The 24,094-nt window shown below is 44.7% G+C and overlaps 1 protein-coding gene across 2 annotated transcripts in view; it reads left to right on the forward strand.

Annotated features, from left to right (window-relative positions):
- Positions 1-24,094, forward strand: part of GRM7 (glutamate metabotropic receptor 7) — a 233,624-nt gene that overhangs the window by 79,107 nt on the left and 130,423 nt on the right. For both annotated transcript variants that reach the window (XM_051627271.1, XM_051627273.1), the window contains exon 2: positions 3,860-4,076. In XM_051627271.1, coding sequence (XP_051483231.1) covers positions 3,860-4,076 — 217 coding nt within the window. The remainder of the gene's footprint in view (positions 1-3,859; positions 4,077-24,094) is intronic.

Consider the following 24,094-nt stretch of genomic DNA (forward strand, 5'->3'; position numbering starts at 1 on the left):
GAAAATATAAAAATGTGGTAGAAGAGAAAGGTTGCTGCTTTAAACTGAAGTTTGGAATGTGAAGTATCAATGATAAATGGCAGATTTTACCAAAATGAAAGCAAAATAAATCAGTTAAGAGACACAAAATATTTATCAGGTTAATTAAAAAAACAAAACAGCCTCATTTAAAATACTTTGTGCTGTGATGGTATCATGAAGACGTTGGCTGCTTGCTGGGTTTGTTGGCAGCCCAGTTGCTCCCATGGCAGCAGGACGTTATATCTCCAACAGAGCCCTTGCAGGACCAAAAGAAGAATGAGTATGGCTTAAGAGGAGTGGTGTGTTTAAAAATGGGAAAAGTGATAGGGAAGGAGGGGAAGTGCAAACCTTTTTATTTAGGTGCTATTTAGTGTGTAATTTGGATTAAATGGGGAAATTTCCAGTTGTTCCTCTGGCTGGAGCGTGGCGCAGGCTGGCCAGTATGCTCAGGTGGCTTCTGGCAAGCCTGAAGCAGCTTTCAAAACCAAAGCAGAAAGAAAACTGGCAGGGATTGGTTCATCCAAGTGGACACTGAGGGAACACAGTAGATAGCAGCAGGACTACACTTAAATCATCTTCACTGCTCAGGCATCCCAGGCATTGTACCACAGCTTGTTCTGCCTGTTGCTCATTCGTCTCGAGTCTGCGCATGGATGGGAGAATTCCCAGCACAGGACTGGTCCTTCAGCTCCTTTGGCAGGGCTGAGAGATGGTTTTACAAACTGAGCAGGGTGGAGGAGAGTTGGTTATTGTGTTGATTATGTGTGCTTGAGAGAGGAAGACAGGGGATTAATTTAACATGTGGGAAGGGAAGCATCTCTCTGAGTGTGCCGTGCTCTGGCACAGGGGAAGGTTGAACTGCAGTGGCTGTGTTGGAGCTGGCTGAGGACACTTCTGTTCAGACAAAATCTTGTGATAATTCTGCTCCTCATACATATAACTTTATGTTGCTTTAGATACCCTGTAAGAAATGGTAGAAACCCCAGTGTATGCATTTTATGCTGCAGATAATTGAAACAGCCAGAAGTGAATAACATTTTATGGACAGAGAAAAAAAGACTTAAAAACCCAAAAAGTCTCTTTAGTAATGTAAGCACTGGAGCAAATTCTGTAGAAGCTTCGCTTTTTGTAAATGTGCAGAATATGCTCCTTTAGATTTTTAGTTGAAAAAGCAGTTGTTGGCAAGTTGGAATACAAACACTTGCTGCAGAGAAAAAGGCGAATTTCAACCTTTATTTTACAATTAAAAAATGCAGCACCCGGCTATCTCAGTACAGCTCTGTGTGTGGGACTGTATGTTGTGGAACTGAGGTTTGTCTGGTTAGTAATGGGTAAACAGCACCCATAAAGTCAGCCTGGTTAACTGTTCCACTTCCTACCATCCAACAAATAGATGCAATAAGCTGATGAGCAGCTGAGCAAGCCCATTAACTGCTTTGTACAAATGAGAAGAGAGCGATCCTAAAATGTCACCAATCATTTATTACAACAGCAAGTGCAGGCACAGACAGAGGAGGAATTTCAATTATTTTTGTTGGCCAGGGTGCCCAGAGTTTCCTGTGCAACCACTGTAGTTGGTGTTAGCAGCAAGTCATCCCTAGGGTAGATTAAAGATAATGAACCCTGATAAATTGGTGTAATCGATCTCTTTGTCTTTGAGAGTGGTCCCCAAGCTTTGCTGGCCCTGAGGCAGAACACTGAGCAGTGAATGATGGACCAGTGCTCAGCACCACACTGTGCTCTTCCCAGCAGCCTCAATTGTAACTTTTTTAATTTTCTGTGACTGCAGCACTGGAAGGTCTTGCTGGCAATGTGCTGTCCAGAGGCCATAGATGTAAAATAAATCTGGCAAGGCTTTGTAGACAACTGTTGTCTTGCATTGAAAACATAAAGCATCCCAGCTTTCAGGTTGATTAGTCACCTCTCTAGGGGTCAAACCAATGGACATGCAGAGGAGTGACACGGGGCATCCAAAGGAAAGGCTGTGCCAAGTGATGGGGCCTTCAGTTCCCAGGCATCCCCAGTGACAGCCACACACCCCCTGAAAGCTTCAGTGTTTGTTCGGGTTTAATAATTCGTAGCAAGTCAGAGCAGTGCTGTGCCAGGGCCTGGACTCAAGCTCCCCATGTCCCACCAGTGCAGGGCTGAGAGCAAGGGCTGTGGGACATGTTTCGCTCCAGGCTGATGTTGAACAAATCTGAACAGATCTTAAGTAAGTCATGTGTTATAGAATCATGGAGTTGTTTTGGTTGGAAAAGACCTTCAGGATCATTAAGTACAACTATTACCCCAGCACTGCCAAAACTGCCACTAACTCGGGTCTCTCAGCACCACATCTACATGGCTTTTAAATCTCTCCAGATGTGGTGACTCCACAACTGCCCTGGGCATCCTGTGCCAGGGCCAGACAACCCTTTCAGAGAGGAAATTGTTCCTAATATCCTGCCTAGCCCCCCATGCCCCCATACAACTTGAGGCCATTTCCTCTTGTTCTATGGCTTGAAATTAGTTATAGTTTATGATAAATCAGTAGATGTTACCTTGATGAACAAGAATAAGTCTCAACAAATGTTGGGGTATTTAATAATTAAGGATGCCTTGCACCAGTTCCCTTATCTGATGGGCCTTCAGCAGCGATTTGCTTTACTGATCTGCTTTTACTCTGCTATAGTGGTTGTTCAAGTGGGTCCTGATGTACAGACACTGTCTGTGTCCCGTGGAGAGTCTGCATTTGCTCCTAACTGCCTCTGACCTCAGTGGGAACCGAAGGCTCTGAGCTCTTTGCAGTGCTGAGCCTAGGGGTACGAATGGTCATTCTCTGAGAGGGTAGGAGAGCTCATAGATACTTGTAGTAATGCTGTGCTGAGACAGAATATGAGAATGCAGAAAGATGCTTGTACTGAGGCATGAAATACTGACCTTTCTGCAGTCTAGAAGTCTCAAGTCATTATATATGATCATGTTTGTGTACATTGCAAATCTTCTTTTTCCCTCCTTGGCATCTCAAGTGAGAATTATGGCAGGTTCCTTAAGTTAAGGAGCAGTCCCAGACTGTTACTCAAACAATTGCATAATGTGTTTGGGGATTAACATGCTGTCAGCTTGAGAACTGCTCAGGGACCTTTGTTATCAGGAAGAAAATAGCCCTGAACCGTATTCTGGTCTCTCTGATACACAAAGTAACCATTGGTCTCTTTCTCACTCTGCCGAGACAAAGAAAAGCAGGAGCTGGTTTGCCATGGGCAGGCAGAGTTTTAGGACAGAGCTGAATTGTGAGCAGGTTTTCTTTATGGGACAGAGATGTCCACACTCAGCAACCTTCACAACTGTTCTTCATCAGAAAGAATGGAAAATAAACATCCTTTTGTTCAAACTTGGAGTCCCAGTTCAATGTTTAAGAGCTTCTTCATCCTCCAGAAACTGCTGAAGGGTCCTTGTGGCTTTCAGCCAGCAATGACAGGGAGAGATTTAAACTCTGCTGCATTCTGCATCCTGAACAACTGGATGGGAGTGAAACCAGGACACCAGTGGAACGGACACAGTGAGAAAATGGTTTGTGTGCTGTGTTTGAATAAGATTGCCCGAAAGGAAGACATTATGAATGTGCAGATGTACAGTTGTTTTCAATTGATTAATGATATTTTTGTGTCGCTTGAAGTCAATGAAAAGATTGTTTCTTTGACTTGTGTGTTGTAAAGCAACATGGTGGAGAAATAGAGATGGATACAAGGAAGATGAGCCGAGGCTCAGCTGAAGCTGACTGCTTTAGCTAACTGCTGCAGGAAGTGCAATGAGTGTATGAATATGTATATTTATCAGAAATTATTTTTTTCTACAGATCCCACAAATCAGTTATGCCTCAACTGCACCAGAGTTGAGTGATGACAGGCGCTATGATTTCTTCTCACGTGTGGTTCCTCCAGATTCCTTCCAAGCACAAGCAATGGTGGACATTGTGAAAGCTTTGGGATGGAATTATGTGTCCACTTTGGCATCTGAAGGGAATTATGGAGAAAAAGGAGTCGAGTCCTTCATGCAAATTTCCAGAGAGGCAGGTAGGCAACGCCCGTCCTCCCTCCAGCAACCGCTATAGAAGTAATGAATGTTATTTTGTACCAAATGTTGTATTATTTTTCTAGAACATATCTCTGATTCTGAAGGTGCTCCAGTTCTTTGCAATGCCTCTCTAATGGCTGCTAGATACTCGCATTCCTCACTTGCTTTTGGAGTTTCAGAGAGTTTGAAACCTCAGTGGTTTTCAGTGATTTCTGGAGAAAATAGAGTGCCCTGAGTCTTGTCAAGCTCCTGCTACTCCACTGGACAGCATTCTATTATGTTGACATGGGTAGGAGACAGATTTTAAAATGCTGAGCTTTTATCTCTCCACAGCTAGAAATTCTGTGAAGATGGCTTGTTACCAGACGCTGCCTTATGTCACAATGTTGCTGTTCACCTCTCAGATCACTGCCTGCCTTGTGTTGCTTTTCTTTAGCATTTCTTTTGAGCAATTGCATTTAGAAAACTCATCATCTTTTCCTTGAAGTCCTGGGATACAGAGGCAACAAACTCAGCAGTGTGGTGTGGGGTAACATCAGGCCTGTGGTGTGACCCATCACATTTTTCCTGTTAGTGGTTCCATTCAGTGCTATCCCCAGTGTGTTGGACAATGTCCCTGCCTGTGAGAGATGCTCCAAGAGGTCAGGGAGATGCTGTGTCTTGTGCTGGGTCAGGCTTATGGTACCGAGTGAAACAGTTATAATTTTATTGACAGAAATCTCTAATTTCACAGTGTTTTCCTGTTGTGGTACAAAAGGTAGAGCAGACCTATCCTGAAGGTGTGCCTGCTGTGTCAGTGTGCTCATACCCTTCCCCTGTTCACTTATTCTTCTGGGTGAATAGTTCTGAATTTCCCCAGAGGTGTCAGAACCTGGGAGGACTTAAGGTGGCACTGCAGGGAGCAGAGATGTAAATCCATGGCAGTGTGTCCAGAATCCAGCCATGATCCACAGCTCCCTCAGTGTGTCATAGCCATCAGGAGTGCAGGGAAGGAGGGGCTGGGGAAGCCATCTGAGGTGTCCATCTCTTTCTTGTCACAAAGCTGGTTCCACCCGTGCTGGTTTTGCAAGCTGGAGCCTGGGCTGGGTCCCAGGAGCCCCCATGCAGGGGATGGGGCTGATGGGTCCCTTGGAGCAGCCATGGGTGGAGAGGGTGGCCGTGCTTCCAGGAAAGGGCTGGAGAGGGGGGAATCCAGAATTGCTTCACCATGTTGCTGTCACAGAAGGAACCTATACTTGCATGAATTTGTCTATTCATTTGCATGCATGTTTATGTGGTATTAAAGAAAATGGGTTTGGATTTAATATTGCAGGAAGTGACAAATGCCAGTGTTCATTATAATTTAAAATTGACTTTATTTGCAAATATCCACTGTTGCAAAATCATACCAGAAAAATGTTCTCTCTGTCAAGGGTAAACTCTATCTGAATAATACTGTATCCCTTTATAGACCTTCTGTAGAATGAAATTAATGACAGGAGTTGTTCATGTAGTCAACATGTAATTCAGTGTCCTTCATAAAAAACAAGGCATAAGACCAAACGAATATCCTTCATGGAGATATAGGTCACACCTACAAGACTGAGATACTAAGAGGGGTAGTGCCTAAACTTTCTTTCCATACGCAGCCTGTCTTGTCTGGAAACGGGGATAATCCAGCCATGGAGCTGCCTCCAATTCCATAGAGTTGCTTTCCCTTCTTAAGGCTGTGCTGGATTTTATTGTGTTACACAGATAAAGCTTAGATGACGTTCTGAGGGGTTTTAGTACCTGTCAGCAAGTTCCTTGCCTTTTTAAAACCCTGGGAAGTGTAAAAAGATGCTGTTGTCTAGATATCTGATGGAGCAGTGCTGGCTGGAGATAAGTCCTGACCTGATCCCTATGGGGAAATGACTCCTTGTCCTCCAGCTTGGGGTATTGTTTGTGACCATCTCCCTGGTGTTGTTCTGCAGGGTGACATTGCAAAGGGACTTGCCCAGGCTCTGGGGACATGCCATGGAGGGTGCAGTGATTTGGGGGTTGCTTTCCTGGTGCCATGTGTGGCTGTGTCTCCCTGGGGACACTTTATGTGACAGAAATGATTAAGCAGGCTGTCAGGTGCTTGCTGTAATGTCAGGGTTTGGAAAGAGCCTCCTGAAGAAGTAATAAGCAGCAATAATTCTACTGACTCATGGCTGTGGTGTCGTTAGCAGCTCCTTGATCCATCTATTTAAGAAACGCGTGTCTGAGGGCACGAAGCAAGCAGCTCTCTAATGAGGGGCAGGAGGTTTCACAGCACAGGGAGCTGCTACCAACATCAGTGTGTTTAACTGTTTAGTACCTTGAAATGGATCTAGATGCCTGTGGCCTGGCTGAGGTGTGTTCTCACATGGTGCCTTCACAAATACAGCCCTGAGATGTGTGCCTTGCCAGGGGAAGGGAAGGGGTGGGAGAGCGTCCTGCTGCAGGGCAAGGAAAAGAAGGTGGTGCTGGGGGTGCCAATCAACACGCCCTCTAATTAGGCCAGAAGCAACAGAAATGCAACAGCAATGGGAGGAAGGTTTTTCCTTAGTCAGATGATTGTATTCTTCTGGAAATCAGGAGGCTGTGGATTATCAGTTCTTCCCAACTGGGAGGGAAAAATCGGGGCTATGGGAGGGTGGAGGGGAGGAGAGGTGCTGAGGTGGTGAGGCACACTTTACCTCATATTCCAGTTAGCTGAAGCACATGATACTCCTCAGGAGAGCTGAGCCCTGCTGAGATCATTCTCCCGTGCGTTTCCGTGCTGGATTCAAGCAGGTTTGGGTGCTGTGTGGCTGCCAGCTCCGTGGCTCTGTGTGGGCAGCCTGGGTGCCCCTGCTCACAGCCCAGCAGGCAGGTCAGTACAGCACCAAGCAGGGGCACCACAAGCTTTGCAGCCAGGTGCAGGTGGGGATGATGCTCTAGGGGCATGTGTGGCTCCAGGATTTTAGTCCTGGCTTCCCCGGGCTGTGCTGTGGTGCTGGCTGCAGTTTGCTGTTCCAGTGCTTGGCTGGCTGTCAGCATTTCAGAGCTGGTGTAAACCCTGCCCCCAGGACACCTTTTAACCAGCAGCAACACAGAGGTGGGAGAGGTGCCAGAGCAGGGTCCTTGTGTCTGTTATCCTTAGCACTAGGCACGTGCCAGCAGCAGGAACAGCCCCAGAGCAGAGGTAATTAGTCAAAGTTTGAGACACAGGGGCAGGAAACAGTCGTTATTAGCTCTCAGATGATTGCCTTCTATCTCATAAGCAGTGTATTTTGGCAGAAAAGATTATTTAGTCCGTAGGTACCAGCATGTTTATTATCTTTGGCATTGAATCTGTAGCAGCTAATTATCCTAAATTCCTTGTTTTATCCAAACTTGTTTCTGATTCAGCTAAGATCTTAAGAACTGTGAGGATGAGTAGAAAGTGCTATGCTTGCTTAGTTTTCAAATATGCTTTAATACATAAAGACTTTGCTTGATCCTTTGAGTTAATAATTCTTCACAAAGTGACTTTTATTATGAGTACTTCAAGCGAGTTTGAATATGTCATTGTGGCAGGAGATGAAGATTTGAAACATGCTCTGCAGTCTGTGGGATTAATAAATTAGGGAAATGGTCTAATTATGGAAAATCTAAAGGACAATTTCAGATTATTAATGAAACTACTGCATACTTGAATTTCAAAGATTAATTCATCTTTGATTTTTTAAAAAAGATTAATCTGTACCAGAAGGTTAATTGCTATCTGTAAGAAATATATATATTGAAGTCGTTAGCAAAAGACCACTTGAATGCCTCCCAACTGATAAATGAAAGATCTAGAATGCATCTATTCATCATCTCCTCTCCACAAAAGGCCCGTTTGCACAGATGAGTGCACGGGCTGCTTTGCTGGTGGAGACTTGGGTGGTCTCCACAGGGGGTGGAGGGAAGGGCCAGCTCTGCAGCCCCCACATCTGCTGCCTTTACCTCTTCCCTCTGCCTTGCTCCCTGGCCCAGCTCCAGCTCAGAAATAAGTATTTCTGCTCACAAGGCTCATTTTGGGCACAAGCTGCTTCTTTGAACAAACTGGAGCTGTTGTATTGAACAGAGCAGAGTATCTTCATCTGCAGATTGAGAATTAATTAGTTTAGGTGTTGATGTCCTTGGTGATTTGGAAGGACTGGAGAAGAAAAGTTCTGGAGAAGCATGTTTTCTTCCTCCGTGTATTTAAGACATGGGGAAATAAACCCAAGGATTCAGTCTGTGGTAGCAGTGTGCTGGCAGGGCTCTGTTTCCTGAAGTTTCTTCTGAAGACTTCGAGTTGTGGTGTCATGGTTGTTAAAGGCTTTCAGCACCCTGACAGGACAAAAAAGCCCAATAAACTTTAATCCACTGGAATCACACCACTTGCCACAGTCGCTTTATCTTCTTTTCTCCTTTTTTTTTTTTTTTTCTGCTGAAGACTTTTTTGAAACAGTCATTTCTGTGATCCTTCCGTCTCCGTGTGCGGCGCAGCCGTCTGCTACGTGGGGCTGGACCATCTGGCTGCAGCGGGTGAGGGCTGCACATCCTGCAGGAGCTGGGCTTCCTCAGGGGGCACCCACACCCATTTGCTGCCAGGGCATCGAGGAGACCTCTGAAATCATCAGTCCCTCTTTCCTCATAAGCAGATTTTTGTTTTTCCAGCAGCAATACTGAGCAGTATTTCTTTTCTAAATTTTTAAGCTGGAAGAGGGGAGATTGAGGTTAGACATTAGGAAGAAGCTCTTCACCATTAGGGTGGTGAGACACTGGCCCGGGTTGCCCAGAGAAGCTGTGGCTGCCCCATCCCTGGAGGTGTTCAAGGCTGGATGGGGCTTGGAGCAACCTGGTCTGGTGGGAGGTGTCCCTGCCTGTGGCGGGGGGGTGGGAACTAGATGCCCTTTAATGTTCCTTCCAACCCCAAATGCTCTATGATTCTATCCCACCTTGAAACTTCAGTTTCCTTTTAATCTTGTTTTTCCTAGCTCTGTGTTTGCTGGTACAAACCAGGTGTGTACTCACCAGTACACACTGACCGGAGACACTAAGTGTCCCTGCACCTAAGGGAGACGAAACACTTTTTTTACATGCTGTTCTAACCTGTGCATTAACTCCTATAATCTCCTATTGCATTGGTTTAGTTCCAAATTAGCTACATACAATTAAATTATCCTTCAGAAAATATCTCCTATGGTTTGGTTTTGGTAGCAAAAGCTGTTTTAAACCTCTTCAGGCACCTAAATGTGAGCACATGATTGCTTTTCCTAAAGCCTTGATGTTTGTGTTCTATCCTGACTTGTGTTTCTAGTAAGATCTGAATCTTTTGATGGGTTTTTTTTGGTGATCTGAATCGTCTCATGATCCTTTTTCTGAAAGCCTCAAACATGGTGTATCATCATACGCTGCTCTAATTCACTACTTATCTGCTGTGGGAGCTGCCACTGCTGAAAGCCCAGAGCTGCTGTATCATCCCGCAGTGACTCACGCGGCCTCGCAGGCTCCTGCAGGTCTGCCCAGTGTCTGCCAGGAGCCCCAGTCTGTGCTCATGTAACAGAGCTTGGGTTTGATGCTGTCTGGTGGGAATTCCATCAGCACAAATTTAGTGCAGGGTAGCATGAGGGAGTTCAATCAGTCCTAGGAGGGAGTTGTACAACTGACTGTTTTAAGAAGGGAAAGGAGACTGTTCTGTCTGTCTCTTCCATAAAGTACTGATTCCTATGGCCGAGTAAATCCTGGGTTTTTTCCTGTGTCTTACCTTCCAATGTTAATGACACATCTCTTTTTTTTTTTCTTCCTCCATTAATGCTCTACCAGAGAGGTTCAGAATTCTGATTAAATGGAGCAGTCACTTTCCAACATAGTCCAAGGTGAAAAGAAGGGAAAGTCGGTGACGTAGCGGTGACGCGCTGCGGTGGGCAAAGGTTGCGCTGACCCTGCCAATAAATAACAAATACTTACATTTATTAGGGAGGCTTTGCACAGCATCCTGGCAGGGGGTGATATCACCCATCATCCAGCCATGCTCAGAATTTATGGCCTCTGATTGCTGTTCTCTGTGGCGGGGAACAGGACCTGGCTTTTCACAGAGCCCCTGTTCAAATATTCATTTGCCTGAGTCCCTGGTTTGGTGGGGATGGGCTGTGGTGCTGTGCTGCCCGCCCTGGTGCCTGGCTGTGTGTTTACCTGAAGGAGCATTTTGCTGAAGCCTCTACAGCTCTTCAGTTGGAGCAAAGAGCTGAGCTCAACATGGTGACAAATAGGTTTTTGGAGTGCAGCACCAAAGCCAGCCCCAGAAAACCCAACCTTGTCGAGGTAGCGTTGTGTCCCCGGTGCTGTTACTTCACGGACCAGCAGTGTGTGGGGGTGGTCCATAGCCCCCAGTGCTTTTCTAAAGCTTGAGGGTGCTCGAGGCTTACAGGAGCTTTCCCTGTGCAGTACTGGTCCTGCAGCCCATTTCCTGGGGGTTTTCTGCTGTGTGGGTGGCTCAGGGACTGCAAGAAGGGGCAGAGGTCCAGCAGGATGGAGAGGCAGCAGCACAGGGCTGCTCTTTCCTTTGGCTGTGATGAATGATACTTTCCGATGGGAATGGCCTTGATTTATCTACTAGGGAGTCTGTTCTCTGGGTCAAACACAGCAAAAATGAATATCTAAACCACTAATGAAATCGCCTTGTTTATATGGGAATTCTTCAAGTGGTTTCTGTTTTTCTTTGTTTTTCTCAGATATTCATGCATCTGTTCCTTTTGGTGCTCAGTGATGCTATATGAAGTTGTATTATGAAATCTATTCTTGTCCCTATATTTTGTCAAATAACAGATGCTTTGTCATTTCAGGAAAAAGTAAAGAAGAACTGTTTTCTAAAGTTGAAAAAGCTTGCGTTGTGTACTGCAGTTTGTCAGGCTTAATGGACTTAAATGCATTTTCTTTGAATTGTAACTGATCTAGTAGAAGATGCACAGGACTTGATCCTCAGGGGTGTTTTGGGTTGCATTCAGAATTTAACAGTGCACTTCTGATAGTGGAAAAGAAAAAGCAAAGTGTGCCTGTGCAGAGTAAATCTGTCACCCTGTGCGTGGTCTTTTAATGACAGTGGTGAGAAGTGATGCCAGTCAGAGGAGTGAATGGGTGATGTCCTTGACATCTCAACACCTTGAGGTGTTTATTGGTCTCCTGACTTCCCTGGGATATTGGGTAAAACTCATTAGGTGCCTGGCTTAGATGCTGAGAAACGCTCTAGGCACCTGCCTGTGCTTTGAGGTTATCAAAATGTGAATACAATCATCACCTCTTTAGCAGGGCTCCTTCCTACCTGAGACAGAACAGATGTCCTGGGTTAGTTGGCTCTGCTCCCTGTGCAGCAACAAAGAGTGGTGAGCCCCGAGGTGCCCTCTGACCATCTCTTTCTCTCTTACTGCACAGGGAGTGTGGGCACCAAGGCTGGTATGTATGTGATGTATTTTCCTATCTCTTGTTATCATCTGGAGATAAATACCTGGGGTGTTTTGATAGGGCACTTACTGAGGCAGTTGTGGGTATTGGGGACAGCCCTGACCATGCTGCAGCATCAGGAGCCCCTCTGTCCCAGAAGCATTGTGGTTCTGTGCTGAAGCTAGCAGGGGTCTGAGCAATTCCTTCTTCTCAAGCAGACTCATGAAAAATCAATAAACTAGAGTTTGGGGAGAAGGAAGGAGGTAAAGACATGAAAGTGTGATTACCTTGGTGTCTGCCTATGTGAAATCTGAGACCAGCTCCATGCTGGTACATGCAGGGACTTGCACTCTGTCCTCCTGAGTGATCTCACACAGTTGGTGTCTTGGCACAGTGTTATTGGAGAGCTGTAGCAGGCTGCTGTCACAGTTAGAGCATAAGCCACTTTAATGATAAGTATCTGCCTTTTTGTGGCATTTATTGAACGTTTGGAGATTGCATTTCAAGAACAGAATAAAATTGAAATAGGCAGTTCTTGTAACTGAACAAATAACTGGCAGCATCCTTCAAAAATGTTACCCCAAGTTTCACAAAACATTGCTTGTTTGTGAAATGCAGCACGTGGATCAGCTGCAAACAAGTGATTGGTGAGGTCCTTGTCATTTCCAGGCAGAGTCATGTGTGGTTGAACATTCATTTTGACCAGACCCCCCCGGGGATGCTCCTGCATTTTGCAGCGTGCGAGTCCCGTGGTGCAGAAGTGAAGAAGCTGGTTTGATGCAGATGCAGTAAGTTATTCATCCCAACCCAGGCTTTTTTCATTTCTTCTTTGGAAGGTTTTCTGCATCTCAAGGGTAATACATGCCTCTTGGTATAGATAGCAGGAAGGAGCAGGGAGAAACAAGAGCGTTCCTGTGTGTTCTGTGTCCATGTCTGCTGGGAAGAATCAAAGCTTGCAAAAAAATGGTGGTGGGAGGAACAGAAAGCTTGATGGTGGGTTTTAGAAAGCTTGAGGAGAAGGTCCTGGTGAAGTGTAAAACCTGATGTTTTGGGGAGGAGTAGGGGAAAAGGAGGAAGGAAGGCTTGCCATGCAGAGTGAGCTAGAATATCCTATTTATTTTCACAAGTAAATTCATGAGTTCTGAAACAGAATTGGCTCCAATTGTGAAAGCTTAGAACTTCTGAAAGAGAAGAAGGAAATTCTTTCCACCACCCATTTTTTTTTTCTCCTGGGGGGGGCCATGAAACATGACTTCCTAGACAATTGCACCTGGGTGCCTTTTCTCCTCACTATGCTTTTTCCTGCCTCCAGCCGAGCCAGGAGGAGAAGTGCAGCCTGGGAATCCTGGCTCCCACTTTGCCTCCACCCACGGTGCCTATTCCGGTGTGTGGTGTGAAGCCTCTTGTCACTTTTCCTGAAGGAATAAAATGAACTTCATAAAAACCTTCTGCAGAGGAAGTCCCTGCTGTCATTTTGACTTTCCCCATGGAAAACAGAAATATTGTGATGACACTGAGATTTTCCCATGGGATGTGTCTGTTCTGCAAAGTAGGATGAATTGGTTGGAATCTCATTTGGGAGCAGCTCTAAATGCATTCCTGCCTCTGAAGGGTAATACATAATCAAATGCAGCAAGATATTCCAGTTTCTGTCACTGAAATCCTGCATCCCAGGAGGAAATACAAAATATTGCCTCTTCTTGGACCTTCTGTACTTCGCAGTCCCTTTTCACTTGGTGCTAATGCAAGCAACAGCTTTCAGAGCCACGGGGGACTAGCAGCACATAAATAATTCTAAGATGCCTCTTCCATCACACACCCTCCCCTGTCTTCTTCATTCCTTCTCCGTCCTCAGACAACAGAGGATGACAAACGTCCTGAACCCTTCACACTCTTGGAAGATGGCTTTCATGCACGGCTAGTGATCTTCTGGGCATGCCAGAAATATTTCCTGGTCTGTCTCCAAGGCTGTCTAAGCCTTCCCCAGCCCAGGTGCCTTGTGGAGAAACAAAGATCAATGAGAGGAGTAAGTCACTCTAACAGGGTACATGTACCTGCTTTGCAAAATCACAGCAGGTAGGAAATTATGATCAATGGGGTTTATCCTCTTTTCTTACACGTTCTTAGGAAAGTTATTTCTCAAGGCTGTGTTGGAAATACGCAGTCTATTCAACAAGATATCTGAGCTGAAAATATGAACTGCAACATGGCATTTTAAGTGGTTTACACATATAGCCAGGATGTTGGGAAGATAAATATACAGAGTTTATATTGTAGGCTGCTCTGGTTCCTTTCACTTAGGTGTTTCAAGATTCATGTGTTTTCAATCCGTAAGGTTGTCTTTGCTGCCTGTCTCTGACAGAGGCTGTGGCTGCAGGAGGTTCCCTGCTCTGAGAGCTCCCTGCCTGCCGGGCCTGGGGGAAATGCCCAGCTCTGGGGTAAAGGGAAAGTGGCTTCCCATGCAAAATTAAAGTAGAAGTATTTCAGGTAGCTGCTTTACAATGGAAGACTTTATCCAGATGTGAAAATCTGGAAGTGGCTATCTCAGGCTACGATCAAGAAAATCCTCTCTGTAAGTGTTGGTTAAAGTTGAATTTTAATTTAATTCCCTGGATGTATTTTGTTTCTGCCTTTACTTTCACTAATCCCTATGTCTAATCAACTCTTTAATTAACTCTCAGTTTATCTTCTATCTATATTTTATCCCTTTTCCAGCCTGATACTTTATTTCCTCACATCACTCTGTTCTTTTCTTTCACACCTCTCCCCAGGGCTGTCCCTTGGCCCCCACATTGGTTCTGCTCATTCAGGAGCCCCCAGAGCAGGGCTGACAGCCAGGCAGGGCAGAGGCAGGTCTTCTCCTGACCTCTCTGCCCAGCTGGGGTGAGACAAAAGGAGTTTTCTTCAGGTGGTGAAATTCTGTTTCTGCTGTAAATGGGTGTTTCTCTACCTAGACCCCTGCACTGCTGCATCAGTGGTGTTACTGCATCAGGGAAAAGACCCATGTCAAAGCGAGCAGGACCAAGCCCAGGGTGCCCTCAGGACACCCCTGTGCTCAGTTATGATCATTTCTAATGACTTGGCTTCCTCAAGATGAAAGTCCATGTTGAGCTGGGTTGATCAGAGCTTTCTAGGAGCAGTGTTCTCAGGTTAGGTTTCCCACTGATGAGCTGAGAAGCTGGCTCTGAGCTTGCAACGCAGTAAACCCAAATATAGCAGCTTTTCTGCTTAAAAAATGAAGGATTTCACTAAATGATTGTGTTTTAAGAAGAGTGTGGGGTGCAGATGTGAAACAGTAGGAAGCTTTTTTTGACAGCTTTTCATTGACTTTTCATTGCTCCTTATATATGTCTTTTAAAGCCAATTTTATGTTCAGGCAAAAGAAAGTCTAGACAGATTGTCTAAAAACTTTTATTGGCTAATTAAGATTATACTGCTGGTATATCACTGCTGGATAACGTGGACTCTGGTGAAGAAAATGGCCTTCATTTTTGCAGTGTGTGCCTTATGCCAAGCTTTCTTTTATTATTCCTTGGGAGGGTTTGTTTCATATCTTACTGCTTCAGTGTCAGAACCAGATGCCACTTGAAGGCTCACCTTTGGACATCGGGATCGATAGAAAGGAACCCGGGTGTCTTGATTCTTTTCCCAAGGCACTGAGCATTTGTGGTTTCCATCCAGATTGACTGGAGATGCAGTTGCCCTGTACGTACAGAAATCAATCCAGCCTTAAACAGTCGTGTCTCAGCATTGTGGCCTTGGCATTTGTGTGAGGTGGGAGAGTGACAGCCCTGCACACACAGCCCTGGCGCTGTCGGGCAGGAACCTGCTGCCATGTCTTACCAGAGGCAAAAATCCCTGGGAGAGTCATGCTCCCAGAGGAAATGCTGTTCACTTTGGTACAGAACTCATCTCTGGTCTGCGTTTATCAAAGAGGAGCTTTTATTTGAAGGCTGGGATGAGGGATTTTTTCTTTGGACATTCATGTATCAAAATTGGTCTTATTTCACCAGCTCAAATGAAGTGATAAGGACAGTGTCCTGTTTACCTCAAATCAGGATGAATTTGAGTTTGGATATTCCCAGGTTTGTGTTTTTACCTCTTAGTAATTCCCTGAGCCAGTTCATTTTTGTGTTCTTCCTTCTTAGGAAACCACAAAATACTCACTAGAGCTAGGACTCCAATTGCTGCAATAAAATAATTCGATTTATTGACATCAGGAGGGAAGACAGAAGCAGCATCACAATATCTGGCTGCCCAGAGAAGCTGTGGCTGCCCCATCCCTGCAAGTGTTGAAGGGCAGGTAGATGGGGTTTGGAGCAACCTGGTCTAGTGGGAGGTGTCCCTGCCCATGCAGGGGAGTTGGAATTAGATGATCTTTGAGGTCCCTTCCAACCCAAACCATTCTATGATTCTATGAATATTGCAGCCAAAGTCCATCATGCCCAAGCTGTTCCTTGAAATAAACATATTCTGAAGGATCCCTACAGCTCCCAGACAGTATCAACCCTGCCAGGTTCTTCACACTCAGATGCCCTGTAATGCCACCCCTCTGTAAGATGCACTAAAAAAGCAATTAGCACTTTTGAGTGCTTTGCAAAGTTTTATTAGTCTTCTCCGTCTGGAGGCTCTGGCAAACGATGCTGCTCCTTTGATGCAGTTTTTCTCTCAGTCTTTTCCAAGAACAAATGCCAGAGCTGGAGTGACAGGGCAGTCAGTCCAGCAACTTGCAATGTTACTTGAGGACTTTGGAACTCATTAAAAGCAGCATCTCTTTTTTAAAGCCCCACCATGTCCTGTCTCTGCTTCCCTCTTCTTCCTCCCCTTGCACTGGAGTTAATGCCTCAGAGATTCTGGATTAAGGGCAGTGGAAACTTCAGTGTCCAAGAAAATAATTCATTTGACTTAAGAACAAATAGATCTTCTAGGCCCTCTTAGCCATTTCTTCATATTTTGCTGGGAAACAGGGGAAAATAGTTAGCATTCCAGGATTTAAAAAACCAAAGATGCAAACAAAACCCAGTTACTTGGAGTGGGAGAGACTGGGCAATTGCTGTAGCTTGGGACTGAGCTGCAAACCTCTTTCATAGGAGTTCTGTTTTGGAGAAGTGCAATTTATTTTTAAATTGTTTGACCCTAGGGGTGTCCATGCTCTGTGGAGGGGAGCAGAGTGGGGTTCTGAGGAAAGCAGTGACTGAGTCCAAAGATCTTTTCCAACCTTGGGTAGACTATATTTTACTATATTTTATTAATCTCTGGCTCCTGAGCACCTCTGAGCATGGCAAGTGCTCCTGCTCAGCAGCCAGCAGGGACCTGCATCCAGGATGGGCATTCCTAACTCTTCTCCCTGGTTTCAACCCTGCATTGCCCCTAAATAAAGCAAAATAACATGGTCTTTTGTAGATGCTGTTTGATTTTCCTGAGAAACTTCAACAAGACCCCTAGCATGAAAAATGAAACATGTTCTTTTTATTGTGATTTTTTTTTTTTAAATATTCAAGCAAGTTTCAAAGCTAAACTTGTGCAGTTTTGTCAGCTTCAGAAAGCCTTTCTTAAAGCAGAATGCTATTGATTGAGCTCTAATGACATCTTTTTCTTAAAGAGGAGCCAAGAATCATAAACATTAAAGACAGGAAAGATGTAATTTGGATGTCATTAGTACTTAAGCTGCTTTTCTCACTAGGACATGAATGTGCACAGGTGTATTAGCAGCTGGGTTTGAAGATAGGATTTTTCCTGCCACATCCTATATCAAAAATGATTTAAAATGTCTGATACTGAAAGCTTTCTTGAATATCTCTTTTGCTTATCTAGGTGGTTGTGTCATGAATTGATCTCCACCCAAGAGGAGCTCCCTCTTCCTCTTGTTTAGCCAATCCCTACAAATAATGTTGCCTGCAATGGCAAATCCATATAAAAAAATCCTTCCCTAGGTCAGGTCTTGATCCTGCTGTGAACAGTGTGCTGACAGGGGGCTGTGTCCTGGGCTGTCACCTGCAGGGTGAGTGACAGAACTAGCCAAGGGTGGGTGGCTGCCTGGGGACCCTGGTGTGGACACAGGACTTGGGCACCCATAGGTGTAAATCACTGCTCCAGTAGGTGAGGGCCTGGCTTAGTGATATTTCAGAGTCTCTTGAAGGGATTTGCCTCCAATTCAGCTTTCAATTTTAAGTAAAAGACATACAGTTGTGTAGATTTAAAGCTTCCCTTCCTCTCTGCTCCAGAAATAAAGATGTCTTCTGAAATGAATTATGTTCTCCTGTACTTGAAGAGCATCTCTGAGGTAGTCTGTGTTAGAGGTGGCTTGGTGTTCCTGCAGGAGGCCCCCACATGTGCCTGCTGGGGGGAGCTGAGAGGACAGCTGTGATTCACCAATGAGGCACTGTCTTGTCTGTGAGATGAGTGGGGTGGAATTGATGGAAAAAGGACAAAATTCACTCTTTTGCCTTAGTTGTGTTTGTTACTGAAACACAGGTGGTTACTGGTTTCTTTTCCAAGGTTAACAGGTTTGCTTCATTGCAGGTTTGTTTCTAGTGGCACAGAATTTCTTTGTGTGCAGAATTTCAGGGAAGAGCATTACTAGGGAGTTAATTGAGCAACAGTCTGGTTGATAGCTCAAAATATGCAAATAAAGTCATGTAAAGGAAACCAAAGATTTAGAGACAGGACCAGAAAAGTGCAAAATATGAAATATTCCAGGGCAAAGTATGTGACAATGACATGATCAGGAAAAGAGTCACAATATTTTAGATAAGAGCCATACCTAGAACAGCCTGGGAGAACATTGTCTGGGTAGCTACATCTGCCTAAGTGAGCAAAACTAATTACCCTCTCAACTTCTCCTTTTCATAGTCCAATGTGTGGACTTGGGGAAACAGATTTAGAGCAAAGGCCAGCACCATCATTACAGCAGCAATGTGACTTACTGTAGTGCTGGGCACTGTGGTTGGAGACAGAAAGGTTGACTGGGCTAAATTAATTAGAGGCAGAGCATGAAGAGTAATTGGCAGTAAGTGCTCATAGATGTGGTCACTGGCATTCTGATACGTAAGGAGGTCTGCAATTGTCAAAGCATAGATCATGCTTGGGAAAAACATCTTTTGGTTCTGTGACTAACTTTATGAAAGATGGCTTTATGAATAAAGGATACCCTGGGTCTTGGAAAGATTGTATTTCTGTTTGCAAATTGCAGCAGCTGACACCAAGTCAATAAAGATAATATGTTACAGTGTCTCAGAGATGAACTGAGAACAGGAAAGTAGCTTGCAGATCTTTTACAAATGTGGAAGGTTTTAGTCTGTCTCTTCCTTTAAGAGGGAAATTAATTAGATTGTAAAATGTATCCTCTTCCATGGATAGAGGGTGGGTGTGATGCTGCCCAGCTACACCTGCAGCCCCAGCACCTCCCCAGGAAGTGTGCAAAATGGAAGAGGAAGAGCAGACTGCAAATGTTCTGTTGGTGGTTACAGGTGTGGATATGCTACACCTCATTCAATGCAAATGATCCTTACAGCAGGAATCCAGGCAGGATCAGAACCCCCTGTGGAGCTGTAGCCCATAGTTTTGTGTGTGTGATTGACAGGGAGAAAAATTCAAGTATTTTGTTACCTTTGTTGGGGTTAAGTGTATTTTGGGGGGTAGGAGCAAGAGAGAAGACTGGTTGTGTTCCAGGCCAGCTCGTAGCTGTTGATGCTGCCAGTTGCCTCTCCCTGGGTCCAGTTGCCTCTCCCTGGGCTGATCTGCCCTCCTGTCCCTAGGGAGACACACGGGAGTGCTCACACGCAGCAGGGCAAGGCCAGTGTCTGCTCTGGACATCACCAGTAACACATCCCTCCTGCCTTGGTAGTAACTCCATGTCCTGTGGGCATCCCATCTGGCATTCCATCAGCACCCCAGAGCATCCCCTGACTGTGGCAAGCTGGACAAAAAGGACACATCTTAGGGGCTGGGGGAGGAGATGGTGGATGGTGACTCTGAGTGGATTGTACACCAGGAGTGCCTGGTGTTTCCTCCCAAAGCTCTTGCAGGCACAGTTTCTTAACGTATTTTAAAGAAAGTTTTAGGAAGAGAAGAAACATCATCAGAAGGTGTCCCTCTTGCCAAAACCAGGGATAATCCATAGACAACTGAGGAAGAAAGGTGGGTGTGATTTGGGGCTTCCCTTCTTCACTGGGGAAGTGACAAGGCCAGATCCTCACCAGAGAAGGAGGTGGAAGGCAATGCCAAGGGGAACTGCAGTAGCAGGACTTGCTAAGGCAGGGAGGTGGGATCCTGCCCATGGCCCCAGGCTATACCTTGGGGGGGCTGGCCCAAGAGTCACTCTGAATCCTCTGGGAGTGGCCCTACTCATGCTTGGTTGCCAGACCATCATCAACAGGCATTTGCCACTCCGTGGTTTTCTTCTCATTCCTGCTCGAGCTGCAACCTGCAGCAGTCATTGATCTCATGATCACTTGAATTTGGATAGTTTGTTGTGAATGCAATTTGTTCCACTGGAGTGTTACTCTTCTGCTGTCAACAGGAACATAGAATCTTGCTGACTACCCTTAAGGAAGACCAAATGCTTCTTAGAATAGATTAGAATAAATGAGACTGCTGAGATTATGGATAACAGTTCTCAGGGTCTCGTTAGTGGCATTCAGGAGTAGGAATTTTGTCTGTGCAATTGTGAGGAATTATGGCAGAAAACAACCATCCAAACTCAGATCTCTATGCTGGAAAGCTCCTACTATTTCTGATATAAAGTTACCCATGTGAAAGAAAGAGGAAATTCTTCTGTCCCAGCCACAGATGTATTTTTTTAATCCTTTCAAGTGCAAGGAGGAAAGCCAGTTAAGCCAAAGTGGCTCTTCTTCCCCACCATTGAAGTCACCATTTGCAATGTCAGACTCAGGGTTTCTTGTCTTGCTTCTCAGGCTCCAGTATCACACAGCCCAAAATCTGTGGGTGCCTATATAAATATATATATATACAATGACCTCACTGATGACTTAACACATCAGTGCCCCTGTGATGTGAGCAGGTCCTAGCGTGCCTGTTTTAGAGGTGGAGAAGTGAGAGAGAGGAGCAAAGCAATTTTCTCCAGGTGTCACGAAGAGCATTTGACAGATAAAGAATTTGATTATAGTGATCCCCACATTTTTTTTTCTAAGCTGCAGTAGCCTGAGCTGCAAAAGCTTATGGCTTGTCAGTTTCAGGCAAGAAATCTGGCACTGGTGGAATGTGTGGGAAGGGTATTTCTGAGCAGCATGGTGTGGCTCAGACAGACCCCTCGTGTCGCTGTTCCCTGTGGGGCTGGGGCAGCTGGACACGCTGCTGGGACCTGTCCTGCCTGGGGAGCTGCCTGCTAGGAACTCACTGCCAGGCACACCTGAGGAACTTAGCTGTGGAAATCCAGCCCAGTTTCTCTTCCACTTGCTCTGGGATATTTTTTAATTTTTTTAATTATTTTTTTTTCAGGGCAAAATTCCAGCTCTTGGAGCCTTTTGGGAGATTTCTAATCCTGTTAAAGTGAAGTTCTCTTTGCTAGTCTTTTAAACACACTAACCAAGTGTAAGTGTCTCGTTGCTTCGGCAGCTGATGTTTTTTCTTGAAAAATTAACTCTTGTGTATAAGTGACCAACTTTCAGTGAGATAAACCATTTGATTGTCAGTTCATTTTTTGAGCTTCCAGCCCCAAAACCAGTGCATTTGAAGGGAAGCTGTTCAGTCATCAGTTAAGATACTATACATTATTAATCTCTGTATGGCTTTAGTGAAGTAGTATTATCCCCTCTCTTTTGCAGTGAGGAATTCTTTCAATATTTTTTATGTAAACATTCAAGGACTCATTTTTTCTGTAAGGTAAAACAAGGAAACACGTTGGCAGCAAAATGGAACTTGGTCAAATGTGGAAATATATTAACAGGAGAAGGGGCAAGATTCAAACCTGATGTTTGTGGTTTTCATGTCTCCTTCGGTATTTCTCCAAATTTGCTGTAGGTAGGAACCCAGGTGTTTGTACAGAGAGTAGCTGTGAATGTCATGCCACATCGTTCATCAAAATGTTTCTTGGGAAACTTGGGAATGGGAAGATCCATGCAAATGGTGGTGCTTCCTTCCTGATTTTCTGTATAGGGATAGGAGCCCCTGTGCTGCGGGATGGAAACAAGCCTGGTCAGGGAGGGATGTGGTTATTCAGCAGCAGACAAACCCCCAGGTTGCTTACAGAGACTTAATCTTCCCCAGGGAGGTGCAAGTGTGTTGAGAGAGGGCATTACAGCTTGACTTTATTAGAGGGAGCAGCTCAGTGTTCCTGATAAAATCATTGATCTAATTTTTGTCTACTTTTTTTTATTCTTTCTTTGCCATTACAACCATCCCACGTTGCTTTCAAGCTGGTGATGAGGCTGAAAAGGCTGATTAAATTGCAAGGCAGACTTTTAAACGAAAGGATCCATATCTAGCTACACTCATTATCAGTTCCAAGAAATTAAATCTACCGTAAATGATTTACTCTAAAACAAATCAAACAGGCATTGGAAAGACAAAAGGCAGAGTGGCCACAGAGATTGTGTCTTGGGGGAAGGAAGGAGGGATTGAAAAGGAGTCGGATAAAACCCAGACCTGTCCTCAGGTCTCCAGCTTTCTCTCTCCAGCAGCTTGTGGCTTTGTGCAGTGAGTCCATAGCGGTGAATCCCTCGGTTTGCTGGGAATTTTATCCTGCAAGTCACACGGTCGTGCACAATGTTTATCTCAAGGAACTGAAAATGCTGTTTTCCTGTGAGCTCTGTGGTTCCCGGCTGCTGCGCTGGAGCCTGAGGCTGGTGCCGGGCTGGACAGCTCGCTGTTCCCTCCAAGGACTCGTGTTTTCCTTGTTCCTTCATGGGTGCAAATTGCACCTGACTCTGCCTGCTCCAGCAGGACGGGGGGTTGTGCTTCTGAGCCAACTGGGAGGGGTTGGGGGGGGGGTGGGGGGAGGGTGAGAATGCCAGGATCTCCCAGTTTGTTGCAGGACACTGGGGATCCAGCTGCTCCAGCTGTAGGATGCACTGGTCCTTGCCTTGCCCTGTGTTTTGGGATCCATCCGTATGACTGTTTAACCAGCATTTTATTTTGAGTTGTGTCAGTTAGCCCTAATTCACACATTTCTAAAAAGTGTGTAATTTTTCCTGTAAATTCATTTTTTCAGGCAAAAGTGACGTCAATGGGGAACTTCATCTTATCTCAGTGCATGTTGATGAGAAAGTTCAGCTTAGCTCTGGCTGAGCTGGAATTTTAAATTAGCCTGAAGGAAAATTCAAGGCAGGAAATTCTCATGCTTTTTAAAGGAAAGAAAAGATGAGATTTATTCTGAATTCTTTCCATATTCTCAAAGCTATCCAGGTGGGTAAAGTCACACCACTTGGGTTGCCAGGGTGTCTTCAGGTTCTGAAGCAAAAGCAGCCAGATAAGTTGGGCTGGCTAACCTAAGAATTCACATTGATTTCATTTCAGTCTACATTTTCAGCTTCTAATTCTTGTCCAAATGGCCAAGGGTTTTATTTGGTGGTTTGGGGTTTTTTGTGCCAAAGAAAAACTGCAAGAAGGTGTTTTCTAGTATAAGAACTTTCAGGCTCCCTAGTTGGTTTAATTGTGCTCTGGGTTTGTGGAGTCTTTTCAAAAAGTCTTTCAAGGACAGTCCTAAATTCTCTCCTTGCATGGGTGAGCCACAAGACAAGCTTCTTTCCACTTCCTTGATTTTCTAGTGTTTTTCTTTTCATGTTCTTTGTTAAGACTTTAGCTTAGTACAGAGCAAAAAAAAAGGGTAAAGGATGTTAGTGTCTTTTTTAAAATTAGACCTGAATTTTATTTTCATTTCACACTATATTTTCATGTGATCTATTACTAATTAACAAAGATAACTCTGCCATAACAACTTCTAATAATTATTTAAATAGAGGATTGCAATTTAAGGAAGAACATTCACTGTTTTTTAGGTGAAGTTGTAATTTTTTTGCATGATTTGGGGTTCGTGAAACTTCCACGTGTTCAGAAAAGATCTCTGGGCATAGTCAAGTTTTTATTCCAGTAATTGAAATACAAAATGTACTCTTGCCAGGAACAAAAAGTGTTCCTTAACATAGGATTTTTATTTATTCTAGCCATATATTTGTGTAACTTTACAGCTTTACATAATCATCTTCTGGCTGGTGTTAATTGAATTAGTTATGCTTACAGAATACTAAAATGATTTGCCTGTGGGAATTTCTCTTCAGTTATGAGTCAACAGTTGATTCTCAAGATTTTGCTTTAGTAAGTGACTTCTTTATTAAAATAAACAAGATTACTGACAGGGAAAAATGTTTTCTCTGTAAGTACTAAAAGGAAGGATGGGAAATGCGAAGGTAAGGAAATGTAGATGGAGAGAGGGATTACATTTTCTGCACTGTAATGGCTGTCCATGTTATTTTGGCAAGCCTATCCTTCCGTGGTACTTGTTTCTAAATTGTTTTATCCCCCTTGGCTTCTCTCCCTCCAAACAGCACAGTGGTTGGGTGAGGGCAGGGGTTTGTTTCCTCCCCTTCTCTGAATTATTTGGCTCAGCTGTAGTTTGGTATTTTGTGCCATCACTTGCTCCCCC

Source organism: Apus apus, chromosome 9 (assembly GCF_020740795.1).
Source record: "Apus apus isolate bApuApu2 chromosome 9, bApuApu2.pri.cur, whole genome shotgun sequence".
Classification (NCBI taxonomy): Eukaryota; Metazoa; Chordata; class Aves; order Apodiformes; family Apodidae; genus Apus; species Apus apus.